Genomic DNA, 17,665 nt, shown 5'->3' with positions numbered 1-17,665 from the left:
TAGGGGATTGGGGATTTAGCTCAGTGGTAGAGCGCAAGACCCTGGGTTCGGTCCCCAGCTCCGGAAAAAAAAAAGTTTAGGGTTTTCTATTTTGTTTGTGTGTGTGTGTGTGTGTGTGTGTGTGTGTGTGTGTGTGTGTGTGTGTGTGTCTGTGTGTGTCTGTGTGTGTGTAGGCTTCCCCTAGCGCTGGAGTTGTGAGCCACCAACCTTGGGTGCTAGAAACTAAACTCGGGTTTTCTGGAAGAACAGCAAGTGCTTCTAGTCACTGAGCCATCTTTCTAGCCTCCGACAAAGGGTAGCTTTAAATTTATTCTTCATGTGTTCCTATGTTTTCTAGTAGTTTACACTGGGCATTATTTCTATACGATCATATCAAACAACCTTTCTACTGAACTTTAAACCTGCTGTATGAACTTTAGGAAAACCCAAAATTTCTCGGTGAGAATTTGTATCCTTAGGAATTAGTCATGAATGTATATCAAAGTTTAATGACAGCAGTGTTCTAGTACTATAAAAGACTGATCAACTTATATAACCTAGACACGTAAGCCAACAGTTGTTTAAAATGGAGGTCTGCAAAGTCACGCCTGTAATCCCAGCACTCAGCGTGCTGAGTTCAAGGGATCAAGAGCTTAAAGTCAACCTAGGCTACATACTCAGTGAGACCCTGCCTCAAAAACAAACAAAACTATACAGAGGGATATATATATCACACAAATGCCAAGGTAAAAACATCACAGAGTGAAAAATAAAAGGAAGCTGATGTTATATTACAGCTATTTGATGCTGAAGCTACATCAGTACTTTTTCTTTAGACTTACCTACTCCCACTATCTAAATTGTCACTTCATAAACAAAATAAACAACTATAAACAAACCAAGAGAAATAAGTGAGGTTTTACAAGCAACACAGCAAATAGCAAATTTTTATTTAAAAAGAAAAAACATTTTAATATAGTCTAAGATCCATTTACCTATCTTCTTGACCTAAAATCACACTGTAGAGCCTTATCCACAATGCATATTGCTCTAGAGAAAAGATGGAGTGTTCCTGGCTCATCACCTCACGTACTGACATGAAGAGACGGGACTGAGCTAGCTACTGTACACAGTGTGCTGTCTGCATTAACAGTGTACACAGTGTGGCCGTCTGCACTTCACCTGAAGGTAAATTGGGAACCAGCATGTCAGATGACAAGTCCTCAAGTAAAATTGAGGGGGGGAAGTCAAAGGACAACTTGAAGAAGTTCTCTCCTTCCAAAATAAAGTGGGTCCCGGGGACTGAACTCAGGCCATCAAACTTGGCACCAAGCATCTTGACCCTCAGAGCCATCTTGCTCTGGTTTTCTGAGTTTAAAGTCTAGGTAGTCCAGGCAAGCCTCAAGCTTCCTATCCTCACACCAGTGGAGGAAAACAAGATTTTCCACACTTTCCTAAGATTTCTATACTTCTCAGCCTCCCGAGTACTGGGATTATAAAGACAGACCATAATACTATGGGCCTTTTTATAGACTTCAGTACCAACTGTTCCTTTTCATTTTTAAATCTTTAAATGCTGACAGAAATCAGTGATTTGTCAAACTTGCTTTTTTTTTCTTCAGTTACATCATCTTAAGTCTGTTTTAAAATGTCCTGGAAAACAGCAAAGTCAGAGGTCTGAAGACTGCTCATGATTAAGGTAAGTGCTTCTCATGTCTGCAAATGCTTACAAAGTTCCACCCCAGGTTTCAAATAAAGTTTGCAAATAAAATCCTCTGGAGAAAAGATCAACTCAGAAGCATTCTGGGTAAGGGAGAGTTCAAGGAACACAAAGTCCAGCTTCTTCTATGCCTCTGCTGACTCCAAATCAAGCTGGGCTCACAGAACAGTTAGGACACTGTCACTGTTGTCAGAGCTGCCCAGCAGCAGGTAAATGAAGCCCCCAGGTAGTAATTGGAAGTGAGGTTACTGGCAGACATGGGAAGGGAAGCATCTACTAGGAACTGACCCTAGGGCTCTGTGCATGCTAGGCTTGCAAGGCCTGGTTTCTCCCACTAAGCTGTATCTCCACTCTGGTCACTGTATTTTGCCAATTTTCCTACAGAAAGGAAAGGTATGGTTTTTAATGTTCATAAAGCATTAAAGGCTCTAACACTGAGAAATCCCAAAGGTCATCCTAAGCATCATATCTTCTAGACCTGAAGTGTAATAAAATAATCATCAGAAGTAATAAACTCTCAGAAGAAATGAGGACAGGTGGTCAGGAGAGTCCACTGCTGGGCCAGGCCGCATCACCTGCCTGGTCTTCTAGCTTCTCTTTAACTTGCCCTAGAACTACAAATCAAATAGCCTCTTCTTCTAGAGAGGACTCACTGCAAGCAAAGAAAGAAACGGATTTCCACCCCTAAGAAGCAGACCATCAGCATGAGGCATTTGTTATTATTCTCTAATTAGCCAAAACCCTGAATGGTAAAGAACTACTTGCCTGTCTCAAAATGGGAACAGACTCTATCCTCAAGCAAGAAGATGAATCTGGGCTTACCAGCTTGGACACCAACTCCCCATCCAATCCACCTCACCCACTACACGGCCACCCTGTCAGTAGCTACAGCCTGAAGTAATGCAGCATTCCCAGCCCTCGGCTCATTGCTGAGTTCTTCACAGCCCAGCAAAGCAAGAAGCAGCCAAGAGGAGGTCAATGAATACAGCCACGGGACCCTACCCCTAAGAAACACTGTCACTCTTCAGTCACTTCACTGGGCCTGTGTGCTCCATTCGTGCCTTTTCAGTTTTGACATTAAAAACAAGGGGAATTTTTTTAAATTCTAAAATGACCATTGCCAAGTTAAAGAAGGCTGTAGTGACTGTAGTCTGGGGCAGCTCTGCAGGGCTAGGTTCATAACCCAGTTTTCTATTCAATAAATACATAGCCTCAGCCAAGTCAATCCAATTCTATAGCTTCATCCACAAAGCAGCAGCCCAGGTAATTTCTGCAGAGGATCCTAATGAGGGCAGGGGCATGACTGGGAGGACGCATGCCTACACATGTAAGGCCTGTGCTTCAATCCTCAGGACCAAAACCAAACCAAGAATCATAGGTCATAACACAGGAAATAAAGATATGCCATCAGTGTTAACCTCAGGCCAGAGTCCTGGTAAATCAGGGTCCTTGGATTGTCTGATCTAAGAACCAAGTGGTCAACTCTGGGCTTGTGAAGTAAAGGATACTGGCTCGGCTCGGCTAGATTCAGAGACAAGCCAAGTGTTCTACGACATGGAGAGTGACCAAGTTTAATCTAGCTACCATGACTCTAAAAGCCTATGGAGATTCAGCTAACTGCAGAGCTTTACTGCATGCATGCACACACATGCGTGTACGCACGCAGGCATGCATGCACACACTAGAGCAGTCTGCATTTTCATCTGTGGTTCACTCACAAAACTCCCTGACAGCAGGAAACAAGCTGTGCCCCTGACTGCATACCAGGGACACCCTTATGGCAGTGCCTTCCCGGAAACCCACTCAGGCTCTAATCCCAGCTCTAAGATTGGGAGTATTCCTTCCTCTTGGCAAAGGGAATACTTGAACTTAGCATGTTTTTCTTATTTTAGGTTCAAATTAATAATGACTAAAGAAACCATACATTATTTATTACTAGTACAATTTCCGCAAATGAAGCTATGCTAAAACAAAACAAAACAAAAAACAAAAAACAGGAAGAAGGAAATTTAAAAACCAGTATAGGGGGAAGAGAGTCTGCACCAAGGCTGCCATGGATCTCAAACACGTGCTTCAGCACCTCACAGTCTCACAAACCTAAGCAGTCAGCACACATCGTCTCAGCCTGGGAGCTCATCATCTACTCAGCTGCCACATGAGGAAAACGGGGACAGTGACTCCTGCATCCCACAGGTTGTCATAAACCTAACAGCTGTGAGCCATCAATTAGAAGTAGAGGACTGCTAACCCTCTACTCTGCTAGCAAACCCTACAAGACCTAAATTAAGCCTAAATACAATTACTACCTTTACTCCTGTATTTTCAAAATGTACACAGCCACCCACACAGGACAACAGACTGAAAGCCGAGGTTATGACAGGGTCAGTATATCAACCGCAGACCTCTACAGCCCAAGCAAAGTCAACTAAGGCTCTATCCTCTTCTACAGTCTTTTTAAATGCAGTGTCAAAGAGAGCCACCTTTGTAATAAAACAAAGGTTGAGCCGTCTGGATACTGCAACACAGCCCTGGAGGCCCTCCCCACATAGACAGGAGAAGGAGAAGGAAAGGCCAAGGCTGCAGCTCAGTGACAAGGAATATACAAGGCCCTGAGTTCAATCCCCAACACCAGATGTCAGAACGATAATTATACTTTTTTTTTTCTTTTTTCTTTTTTTCGGAGCTGGGGACCGAACTCAGGGCCTTGCGCTTGCTAGGCAAGTGCTCTACCACTGAGCTAAATCCCCAGCCCCGATAATTATACTTTTTAAGAAACAATAACTATATTTTAAAAGTAAGAATTAAACTCCAGATACATATTTTGTTTAAAATAAGCAACAACAATAACACTTATACAGAACAAGTAAGTGGAAAGAAAGGACATCTTCCAGGTTCATTTTCACAGGGAACAAAATAACGATTTGCTAACGTCAGCTAAGCCCTTGGTTTATCTCACTGAGCCACCTGCCTTCGATTATATGATAGTCACAGTAAAGGCTCAACAATCAAAGTTCCCTACATGCATTTAAAGGCAATATTGCTCCTAATCTTTGAAACAAGGTTAGATGAAGGCGAGGTTTCATCTTTTTTTCCTCAGAGGAAGGTGACTCCAAAGAACTTTGAAGGCATTTCCTCATTTTTAAGAGGAACCTGCACTTCCTCCCTCTCCCTAGCAGCTCCAGAGAACCCACAGTAGGTACCAACACACAGCCTGGGGCGCTCTGCTTAGTGCCTTACGCTACCCTGTAATTTTAACTGAATGTAGCAAAGAGAACCTCAGATTAATAACTTAGACTTACAATACAAGTCTTCCCCTATTCTGGCTAAAACCGGGTCAGCCCACTACAAACCCAGGGCAACCCTCAAGAACACTTAAAGAAACACTTTTATAATGCAAATGGCCATTCTGTGGTACCAAGAAGAGAGATCACTGCTGCATTGCCCTTTCGAGGCAAGAAAGCCTGAAAGAAACACTCAATTCTATATCCAAGACTTGTAACCTACCTTCACAGACCTAAGAACTGGCGGTGTGCCAAATCTAGCCTCCCTCTAGCTGTTCTGAAGTGCCAGCACAATTTTCCAAAGACAGTCATTTCAATCAATAACCACACCAATGCTACTCACAGGCTGGCAAATAGATGGCAAACATCAACATAAAAGAAACTTCTTCCTTCCAAACCCCTAGCACCATTTAAAAACTGTACACGGCAAGCCTTGGGAAAGAAAGCAGCCATGGCATCAATTCCCCTCTGACTCATTTCCTAATATCTGTGCAGTATCATCAGGACTCCAGGAATTTAATACTGTTTTTAAAAGACAGTTATACCAACCTGAACAAACTATACAGTAATAAAAGCTGATACTGCTACTGACACATTTAATTAAACACTCTCTAAATAGAACTTCCCGTGTAAGGCCATGATAGCTGTGGCCTTGGTTTTATCAGAAGCCATCATGATCTAACACCAACTGTACTCCTGCTAACAGTTTTATCCTAAGCAACCCCCACCCCATCCATCCAAAACCCCCACCCAATATTACTTTTATCTGTGGAATTCTCTGCTGGCCTTGGCCTGGAAAACTGGGGGGACCTGAGGGCAGGTATCAGATCTGCCCTTTTTTGGAGTTGGCTCAAACCGATGGTTGCCAGCAGCATAAAGCTGTGGTCTTCGGAAAGTGAAACAGTACAGTGTTAACTGGCGGGTCCCTCCCCTCTCTACCTTTTTTTTTTTTTTTTTAATAGAGGAGAAAAGGTAAACCAAATGATGTTTCAAAACAGAAAAATTGTTTTAATTATGAAACCCTCTTAACTCAAAACTGTTAAAAGCAGCCAAATGGGAAATATCAGACTGTTTTGTTTTGTTTCGTTTTTCAAAGGTTTAACAATTAAACATGAGAATCACAACTTTGAAGTAAGGGGGAGAGAATTAAAAGGCAGGAGCAGAAAGGGGAGTAAGAAAGGACCCTTCAAGACCTGTTTGTTCAGAAGGGTCCCTCCTAGTACTCCTCCTCCATGGGGGTGTCCAGGCTGGAGGAAAGCAGAGGGTTACACAGAACATTTAGCAGACTTAACATTGGATTAAACACACTACTGCAAGTTTCAACAAATGTTCATGGCATACGTAAAAACACATTTACAACAAGAAAGAAGAGAGGCACCTGGAGACATCTGACACTGGGCATGCTCTGCAGGCAACTCAGTGCGCACATGCTCTCTACCAGGTTGGCGCAGCCTAGCCACAAAGACCTTGGCACAGAACACTGCAGGATGACAAAAAGGAAGGAAGAGAAGAAGCAGTTAGAGGCCGCAACAAGTCACTCCTTCACACAGGCAGCTTGAGTGTTAGTAGGGGCAGGGGTGCACCCATGCAGTTTAGAGGGCAGGGATGGTCCTAAGTTTCCTGAACCCTGGGAAGCAGGCCCCCTTTCTGTCTTATGGACAGGGATTTTGTGCAGCCAATCACTCATTTCACAGGATACAGTAAACAGAATCAAGAGGGAGAGAATGCTTCCATGAAAACCCACTAGAGGGAACTGGGAGTCTGAGGCCAGACCACGGGAGAGAGTGGCAATTCCACAAGTTCTGCTCTATCTCACACAGTCTCAGCTGCTTAGGAAACTGCTAAGGCCTTCTTAATGGATCCCCTATCCCCCACACCACACTATGAAAAAAGGGAGATTGAGTTGTTGAATAATTTGTACATGGACACACAGCATAGGAGGGAGGAGCCAGGGCTCTAAGCTTTGCTTTGTTGGCTGCCAAATCCCATTCTTTCAAGACCTGGACGCCCCCCTACCGAGAACTTTGGTAACCTAACATTATGTGAATACAGTTTTACACTTCTCCAAAGTAAAATTTCAGGAGGTTTAAGAGAATGAGGCAAAGGAAAAGACAGATAAGTGATAGACAATTAAAACTGCTTGACATACATCCTGTATTCACCGGCGTCAACGTCTCTGCATTCTCAGAGAGAAACGCAGAGCTTTGTGACTGACGACTTTCCATTCTGGACTTTATGTACAAACTTGGTGACAAAACTAAGAATTAAAAGCTTGCCAGCCAGTGGTGACAAACACTTATGAATCCAGCACTCGGGAGGCAGAGGCAGGTGGACCTCTGTGAGTTCAAGGCCAGACTGCTCTACATAGAGAATTCCAGGACAGCCAGTGCTACAGAGAAACCCTGTCTCAGAAAAACAAAACAAAACAAAACAAAACAAAATAATTAAAAGATTAATTCCTTGATTCCATTCTACCATTTAAAAAAAAAAGTCTTGCTTTCAAAGGAATTAAGAAAATGTAAAATTGAGCACTTATAATAGCTAATATATAGTAACCATCTACTGGTATTTAATAAATATTTTATTCTAGGATCAATTAATTTACAAAGGCAAAACCCAATAATCTCTCTCTCTCTCTCTCTCTCTCTCTCTCTCACACACACACACACACACACACACACACACACACACACACACACACAAACTCTGAAGATAGGTGTTTGAGTTCTACTGAAATACTCCACACATCTTAAGCCCAAGCCATGTTTGGTCCCCCTGGCTCCTTGGTTTACACTAGTAACCTCTGCAATTAGTACAAGTGTGTTATAAACAAAGAAAGCTTTGCTTGCAATCAGATAAACCTGGGTTTCTTACCCAGCCATTTCCTACTTACTAGTTACAGCTCAACTCATAATGTAGAGAATACTGAGTTGATTTAGAAAAGGCATGTGAATGCATGACACCAAAAAACGGAATAAGTAGCAGTACCCCTACCTCTCTCTAAGCAATGAAAGCCACCAGACATTCCAACCTGAGTGCTTCTTAAAGGCTTGGCTTGGGCGATACAATGGGGAAGTGTCTGCTACTCCAGAACAGACTCTGTTGTCCAACCATTTTGCAACATAGAAAACAACCACAGAAAGACCTGAGAATGAACACCTTTGTAAAATGCAATGAAAGTAGTTGCCATCTCTAACGTCCTCTAACCCATTCCTATTATGACAACTGTCACAGTAAACTCTCACAGTAAGTGCTGAAGAGCACACACTGTCTTCGCCCACAGATGATCTGTTTGAACACCAGCTAAGGTCCACATGCATGTGAGTGATTCTTCCACAATGAGCTCTCTACCCAGGGGTGCCATTACACACACTATTGTTACACATACTAATTGGAATAGTGGTTCTATCAGACTGTGTGGTCAGAGAAAAGACCCACATCACATGTTCATTACATGGATTACTTAAACTCCCAAATATCCTCAAATAGTTCAATTTAGAACTCTCTTGATGATTTTGTTGTTTCTCCTTTTGGCAGTCCTGGGACTGACCCGGCACCTTTGTACGTGCCAGGTATGTGAGCCATGAGCAGAATCCCTACCCACAGATCAGTGTTTCTTTCTGGACTGTTTAGTTTGCTCAATCACAAAATCACTCAGGTCCTAAGCAAGAGGGTCACAGCAGCAGTGTCTGACTAATGCCAAATTAACAAAGCTCACTTGCGATCAATTTCATTTATTCAGTAAATGGTCATGTTGCTTTGTCAAATTTACTCATGAGTTCCAGAAAAGTATCCTGCTACTGAACTATACCCTAAACATGAGTCACACCATTTTTAAAGTCTGACATAAATTTGCAGACTCCAGAGGAGTTTCGTTTGCTTGCTTTGGCTTCTTTTATTATAAGTTTTATTTATTGGGAGGGGAGGGGGCTAAGAGCAAAACTCACATGCCATGGTACAGGATGCCATGGTACAGGTGCAGAGGTCCTAGGATGGGTTAGAACAATCAGTTCTCTCCTTTTCTCCTCCATGTGGTTGAAAGGATTCCCAGGACAGGACTGGGTTCATTGGGCTGAGCAGCAAACACCTTTACCTACTGAACATCTTACTTGCCCTGCTTTTTCGTTGTTTTTGGAGTTTTGTTTGTTTGTCCATCTGTTTGTTTGGTTTTGAGACAAATTTTCACTATGCTGCCTAGGTTAGCCTCAACCTCATGATCCTCTAACCTGAGTCTTCCCAATGCTAGAACTAAAGGTGTCTGCCAGCATGTCCAACTCTATTTAGAAAGCAAAAAACCAAAACAGTAACAACCACAAACCCAATCAACCAAAGAAACCTTTAAAGGACTTGCTGCTGACCTAATTCCAGCTTATCTCCTACCATGCACCATAGATGCTGTAGAATGACAGCATCCACCATAGATGCTGTAGAATGACAGCATCCACCATAGATGCTGTAGAATGACAGCATCCACCATAGATGCTGTCTGTAGAATGACAGCAGTAGGCCCTGAAATGGGACCGGGTCCTCCTCGTGAGTCACACCACTTCCATTTTATGCACGTTACTTTTCCAACATTCAGAATAGGAAAATGGATTTAAAGAGATGCGATTTCTTGTCCAACAATCTCACACTGCCAGGTCTGAGCTGGGGCTGATCCTAGTAACCCTAGATTAGAATGGCAGCTCCACAGCTGACAGACCTGCTGCAGACCAGGACCGCAGAGACAGCAGCTCCAGGCACCTCCCAGCTGTGCTGTAAAGCAGCTGCCCAAACCTCCCAGTCAGAGATCTCACCTCTCCGCTCAGCAGGCCTGCAATCTTCCAAGTCAGAATGAGGTCTGAGATGTGGGAGTTAGAGGGCTTTAGGAGTGCTCCGTCCCATACTCAGTTACCCTGTGGCTGACTAGCTAGACACACTGCTGGAAAGAGTCTTTACTCAGCAGAAGAGGCTGCTACACGAAATCCACATACCTTGTAATAAGGAAGTCCACACAAGCTGCCCTGAGCCTAAAACCCAGAAAGTCATGGGCCCAACTTGAAAATGGGCAAAAGCAGAAGTTCAATACTCTAAGAACATCAAATAAAATGCAGCTAGAACCGTAACAGTAATTGATTCAAGCTTTTAATTTAATCTTCAGGACTTGGTTGGAAACTCAAGTTGTCATTTTTTTTTTAAATAATAAAAACTGTCTTCTCATCCGCTATGTTTACAATGTGACTAATCCTCCCTCCCTTCTTGTATATTTTTAAATATCTTACCTTAAATATCTTTATTTACTGTTATAATAGGTCTGAGGAATTTACCATGAATGGTGTATTTACAAATAAGAACAAACTTACAAATACGTATCAACTTACTTAGTCAGCAACCACCAACAATGCCAAACAAGCCTTTCTTCTTCCAACCTCAGCTTCAAGTCCCACAGACTCTCACAAGGACCATCCATCCCAGAGGCCATAAAATTTCCAATATACACTTGTCAGAATTTCATATTTAGCCACTTCTAATATTAATTAATTAATTCTAATTTAAGATTATCTGTAGAAAACATGAAATTATTCATTCCAGGTTCTAGAATTAAAGGCAAATAGAAATCAGGATGAATACCTTTCCAACTCTAATGTCAAAACACTGGCCAAGGAACCCGGAGGCACTCACCGATTCTGCTACATTCACCACTAGCTGGGAAACACTTGGAGTTGGTAAAAGACAAGAATAACAGTTTTTTGGCATTTTTCAAAAGCTCAAAGTTTATTAAAGGGGGTAAGTGAGGAATGTCCTAGACTCTCTTTCTAGTACCATAGGAACCACAAATCAATAAAAAAGTAGTTGCTGCCATCCTGTCTTCTCATTGGCCAGCCTGCAGAGTGCTCACAAAGTCTCTTTCTGGGTGGGACTGTTGCATATCTCCTGCCCTCATTCCTTCTCAGAGAGGCAATTCTTTTAAAGCAATACACAGAGGAATGCTGTCATCTCTCTGGTGTGTCTTGATTTAGAAATCTGCATTATTATTGATTTTCTGTAATTCCCCTTGCAGGTACTTTTCTTTAAACCCCTTCTCACCAAATCAACCATTACCGTCATCTAGCTCACATCAAATGTGCTAGACGTCCTCAACCCCATCTCATTCAATAAAAATCCTATCTGCACAGAAAAACTAAAATAAAACAACAAGACTTTCCCCTAGACACACACAGGAAGCTAACTGGACAATGTATAAACACACACACACACACACACACACACACACACACACACACACACACACCCCACATAGACAACCTAGCCAAAGGCGGAGGTAAAGCCTAAGATGATGAGTAGGGAAAAGAAAGGATGGATTTCAAGAACAAAGAGCATATGCAAAGCTAAGAACTGCACAACCTCCAGTCAGCTGGGTGTGTACACAGAGGCAACTCAGCATCTAGGAGCACTTCCTTCCAGAGGCCCTGCGTTTGGTTCCCAGACCCCATCCAGGTAGCTCATAACTACCACTATCTCAGCTCTTGTGCGTATACCCTGCATCAGCACACACGGTTTTAAATGATAAATCCATGGGTCATGGATTCTTAGCTCAACAAGGAAATGGAGCACACTATCAATCCACAGCCAGCTTCAAAGAAAAAGATCTGTTTTCTAGAACATGTAGTAAACACAGAAGATGACCGTCTATTCACAAAGAACGGAATGATAAAAGGTAGAAGTAAATAATACAAAACCACAGCTGCCATTAGTAGGTTACTGCAAACTTTATTAAAGTTCAATAAATATGAATATTGGACCATTTAATTCCGTTAAGCAAGAAATCACCAAATTCAGTAATCAGGGGCAGGGAAGAAGGCTCAATGGGAAGCGCCTGTGCACGAGTATGAAGGCCTGTGCTCAGCTCCCTAGTTAGGACGCAAAAGAGCTGTGTAGTGGTGCACGCTTGGAAACCCTAGCATTGGGGAGGCAGCAAAAGGATCCTTGGAGTTCTCCTTGGCCGATCTGCCTAGTTCATCACTAGCTCCATGTTTGATCGACAGAGGGTCTTAAAAGCTAAAGACATTGCCTCCACATGAGTACAATTCATGGACACAAACACAGTACACACAAAACTGTTAATTCAACAATTAAACCACTGGTGTGACAATGTAGGAGGTGCTCGACTATGTCAGCAGAGCAGTGAGTCCTGGCAGCTACAGAAAAAGCACAATCTGAGGAGAAGTGAAAAGGCCATCTCAGGGAATGCAAGGCACTCAGTGATTGTTGGTTCACATACTGCAAACTTTGCTCAGTACATGAGGAGCCAGGACTCAGCAACACTCAGAGTGCAAGTCCTTTTCTTCTCCATAAGACTTCCATTATGCCCTCCTTATGAGATGGATACAGACACAGGAGCCAAAAAAAGATCTGTTTCTGGGGAGGACACTGGGCAGTAACAAATGCTCCACTGAAAATCTCCAGCCAGCATCAGCTCTCTAAACCTAAGTTTAAGAACCAGCAGGACCCACTGAAATTTCTCTTAAGACTGCAATCATCTCAAGACAAACAGAGCAAGCATTATAATTAATCAAAATTAAGAACCATGCTTGTGTGTCAAATTGCTTGTTCTAAGTCAAAAGACTTAGAACCTAGGCTTCTAATGTTGAATAATGACCTGAGTTCAATCCCCCAGAGAACAAAATAGAAGGGGATTCTACTCCCCAAAACTATGCTCTGACTACCAGTTGTATCATGGTCCACACTTACCAATGCGCACGCGCGCGCGCGCACGCGCGCGCGCGCACACACACACACACACACACACACACGCACACACGCACACGCGCACACGCGCACACGCACACACGCACACACGCACGCACACAGACACACCAATAATAAAGTTAATTCACAATTCAAATGCCTTTTTCATACCTTTAAAAAATATAATACCAACTCATACCTTCATGTATAACAATCTTTCAAAAACAGAATGACACTTTATTAAAAACAGAGCTGAACAATAAATAACCATGTGTCATGTGACCACAATTGATATTTAATTCTTAGCAACTGTACTTTAGAAGTGCATATTTACTTGTCACTGATATTACACCAGAGTATTTTCAAGCTGAGATATACAATAAGGAAAGAAATGACAAGAAGAAATGGGAAAAGAGGGGAGAAATAAGGAAAGCAGAAACTATTTCCTGAATTGTTGAGATACAAACAAGGCCAACAATGATAAAAACTTGACAGCATTAGAACTCAAGGCCAGAGCCCAACCCATCCTTACACACTGCTCTCTCAGTTCTCAAATGTTCAATTACTTCATCTTGACGATGGTCCAGGATAAGACACTGAAACCCCTAACCTCATGATGCCATCATGATCTCCATGCACAAAGGAGAGAGAAAGGATAATTACTTTTTCTTTCCCCTCTTTCTGTTATGTTTGCTTGTTTTACAGCACTAGAGCATGAACCCAAGCCTTACACATGCTGGCAAATTACTCTGTGGATGACCTATTCCTCAACCCTTCTGTTTGCTTTGTGAGTAGCACACAGAGTTTAATTAAGGTTGCTATAAGAGTTTGGGTGATGGGCTATTTACAGGAACATGTACAACTAAACTGCCAGTGGCTACACCACTTAAGAAAATGTCTCTTCCCTGGCCCTCTCCCCTTACAACCATGAACTGCACACCAGTGACGTAGAAGCAGGAGAATGAGGACCATTCTCCACTATGTAGCAAGTTCCGGGCCAGCCTGGGGTACGTAAAATCTTGCCTTTAAAAGGGGGTGGGGAGTAGAACTAGAATTCTATCTGACTCCCAAACCCCTGTTTCCTTTTCTAATTTACACCACCTATTACTCTCTGTTTAATATTAAACTCTCCAAACTGGCACATCCCCCTGGTTAGTTCAAATTGTATCAACCTGCTACTCCTATCTCAGCCCTAAGGGATGTAACTGGGTAACTGACACATAACCTGTGAGGTTCAATTGTGCCACATGGATTCAGAGTCTGAAAAGCACATGTATTACTGACTCATCAATCTACAAATAAGATACTATGTTAAGGGGAAGAAACAATGACATTATCTAAGACCACAGAGACATCCATCAGATCAGATCATACTAAACATAATAGCACATAAAACCCCAGCATCAAGGACAGACAGTAAGTTATGGAGTACCCATAGGAAAAGCAGGATATTTGTCACATAGGACCATCCAGCAGGTGCCTATTCATGACCCAGATAACTGTCCATTAAAAAAAATTCCAACACACTGAGGCATTTAAAAAGCACTAACTCAGGACTAAAACTGATGGCCCCATTTTAATACATGTAAAACACTCAGAATAAGATTTCTACTTTAGTCTTTCAGTCAACCACATATACCTGGAAATATAGCAACCAACTTCTAGATCCCATGTCTTCAAGTTAAAACACTGGCTTCATGCTTTACCATGCTCAGCATGAGGACTTCCGTTTGACAGGACAAGCAGCAGAGAGCCAAGTCCTCGGTGCTGTCTGCATCCTTCCTTCCCATTGGCTAAGGTCCCATGGGTTTGTGCCATCAGGGTTCCTGTGTGCTAGAGACGTGTTAACCAGCATGACAGCACTGTGAGGTGGTGGACCAGAAGTGGGCTAGAAGGTGGTTAGGTCATGGAGCGCTGTCACATGAGAATAATGTAGCTCAGGAGGTCTCGGTTCCCAAGAGGACGCTGTCCTAGTCCACACCAGATCCCTTCTGCACACACTCTTGCTATTATAAGCACATCTGTGATGTCACAAGATCCTCATCGGAAATCAAAGATCCCGGGCTATCAGCCTCCAACCCTCTTATGTCCATAAACCTCTCCTCTTGGAAACTGAAAATGGATTGATGTAGCACCGAAGACAAAGGTGCAAGCCTCCCTTCCAGGCCCTTCTACTTCACAAGCCAAAAACCCTCAACTGTCTATGGAAATGTCTGCGTAAGGTTCCTCTGCATTCTAGCACGCCAAGTTCTCATGTGAGAGTGCAAAATTTATTATGTTTTATATAGAACAATAAAAAGATATGGGAAAAACTTTCTCCCCATATAATAGTCTTATTTTTCCTAGAAAGAGATAACTGCTTCAGGAAGATGGCTTAAGGACAACTCGCTTTTTCATTTTAACTATTTATTTATTCAAAAATATTTGTTGCAGAGGCCAGTATACTATATGCTTCAGCGAACACCGTAAGAAATGGCAAAACCAAATATTCTGGTATGGGAAGTGATTTCTGTAAACAATGCTGTATAGTTTTTCACTTACTAAATGGAGAGATGTGGCCAACTCCTACAGGGCAGATGCTGTCCTCAAGCCCCATCTCACTGTCTCCCACAGGACTGAAATCAGTTGGTATTTGAAAAATCTTTTGTAAATCTACTGCAAAACTGCCCCAAGCTTTCTCCATCTAACATGATCCTGACTCTGTAAACTATGAATTAGTGTTTAAAAAGTGAGCTGGGACTGCAACTCAAACCTGTAATCCCAGCACTCAGAAGGCAGGATTGCCATACTTTGCAGACCAGCCTGGGCTAAGAACGACTTGGATGATACAGTAAGTTCCCAGATGGCCTGGGCTAGAGTGACCCTGTCTCAAGGGAAAAACAAATGCAAGAAAACAACCAAAATCAAATCTAAACTCAACTAAACTAAAAGCAAGAGGGGAAATAGGTGCTGCTAGCAACCTTGGGAACTCAGACCTCAACACCATGTAAACAAGCCTCTGTTAGCACTAAACACTAACAACTTCAGAAGTTAATCAGGCCCTACTTCCCCTAATCCACACACATTCCAATGGTAGGTCTTCGATACTTTCGTTTTATAGACAACAGACTTAGAAAGCAATGGTGATCAAAATCCTGCTTCTTAGAGAACAATGTGGGTGTGAGGGACCCAAGCCTGGCTACTACCACAGGGTATGTTTATTAGCCCTTAATTTAAACTGTATATCATATTTGTATTGATTGATTTTGTGTGCATGAGTATTATGTGGGCAGTACGTGACAACTCTAACTTAAGGAAATGGGGTCTCTCTTTCCACTGTGGGGGTCCCAGCATAGAATCAGGTCCAGCATGGAATCCAGTTAGTCAAGAGCTGCCTTTGCTCCCTGAGCCATATCACCAGTCCATAATTTTATAATTAGATTCACACTTTCCTTTCCCATATGGCTACTGTTCCCAGACCCTAATTGACTTTAGGTAATAAAGCTCTGTGCTTTCTGGCCCACCAGGCACCCAGAACAATTGAGCATGGCCTCAGGAAGAGGTTCCTGCTACTCTGAGTCCCTCCACACTGTTTCCTACAGGTAAGCAGGTAAGGAGACTTCTCACTGCTTGAAGCCAGGGACTTCATTGCATGCTGGTGCTCAAAGGGCCTTTATAACCCTTGTGTTTCTGTCTTTACACTGATTTTCCAGTCAGTTCCTCTGTATCTCTAGCCTTGGCTTTAAGTACTTAGCCATTCAAAGCACCTAATCTCCATGGCAGACAATGGTAAAGCCAGCCTTTAACAAGGTTAATGAGTGATTCTGCAGGCGTGCACATGACTGACTGGGTGCACTGCAGCACTGCTCACAGAGGAAGTAGTGAAGGTACACAAAGGCCAGGTATAGAGAGACACAGAATTCCTACCAACTTGCCCCAAACCCTTTTAACACAACTGTTTCAATAACGTGACTGACTTAGCTATAAGCAAATAATTAAAATACTCCACAAACCAGGAACACAGATGTGTAGCTAGTCTTTGTTGCTTTGTGGGTTCTTTTTTCCACCCTTTATCCCCCCACCAGTTTCACCCGCTATCACAGATAGGAAAGAAAGAAGGATAGAGGAAGAAAGGAGAGGAAGGGAAAGAGGAGAGGAAAGGAGACAGGAGAGGGAGGGAAGGAGAGAGGGAGGGAGGGAGAGAGGGAAGGAGAGAGAGAGAGAGAGAAAGAGAGAGAGAGAAGAGGAGGAAGAGAGGGTGGGGGAGTGGGAGGGGAAGGGAAGGAGAGAGAGGGAGAGAGGAGGAAGAGAGGGAGGGAGAGAGGGAGGGGAAGGGAGGAAGAGAGAGGGAGAACAAGCAAGAGCGAGCGAGTGCTGAAACTAATTTCTTTCATGTTTCTTCTTTAAACACTATTAACAAACCCATCAGCCACCCCTCTCAGGGATCCTAGCATTTATATACCCTCTGAAAAGCTCCCAGAATTCTAAATGTCACACATTTGGATAGTTGCAGAAACTATCTTCAGCTGGCAAAACCATGCCCCTGCTAGAGTGAGAGACAAAACAAGGTCAGCAGCTACAGACAATCTGAAGCAGCCCAATATTCCACACCTAAGATCAAAACAAAAGCGCATTCTTATAGTATTGCTTTTTTTTAGAGAAACCAAAATTCCAGAATTCTCAAAACTTCTCACTACACAGATGTCACCATCATAGTGAACTTATTAATAACCAAGGAAACACAGAATGCAAAAGTATGACTACACACCTGTAACCTCAAGAATCTAGAGGCAGAAGCAGGACTGCAAGTTCCAGCTTGGTCTATGCCATGCAGAACAACTTAGGAGCTGCACATTTAAGTCTGCAGGAAGGGACCTAGGACATGGCTCAGTCAGAAACATGCCTGCTTTGCAAGCAAGCAGTAAGATCTGAATTCAATCCTTAGAACACATGCAAAACTGCCAGACCTGGTGGCACA

At 42.8% G+C, this 17,665-nt stretch overlaps 1 protein-coding gene across 11 annotated transcripts in view; it reads right to left on the bottom strand.

Moving 5' to 3' along the window:
• The window catches only part of Fbxw11 (F-box and WD repeat domain containing 11), a 97,654-nt gene that overhangs the window by 54,858 nt on the left and 25,131 nt on the right, over window positions 1-17,665 (bottom strand). For 5 of the 11 annotated variants that reach the window (XM_039085889.2, NM_001395595.2, NM_001414338.1 and 2 more), the window contains 1 exon segment: window positions 6,359-6,460. In XM_039085889.2, the coding sequence (XP_038941817.1) occupies window positions 6,359-6,460 (102 nt within the window). 11 annotated transcript variants of the gene reach the window in all.

Source organism: Rattus norvegicus, chromosome 10, assembly GCF_036323735.1.
Source record: "Rattus norvegicus strain BN/NHsdMcwi chromosome 10, GRCr8, whole genome shotgun sequence".
In the NCBI taxonomy this organism is placed as follows: Eukaryota; Metazoa; Chordata; class Mammalia; order Rodentia; family Muridae; genus Rattus; species Rattus norvegicus.
This window is presented reverse-complemented; position numbering and strand designations above follow the sequence as displayed.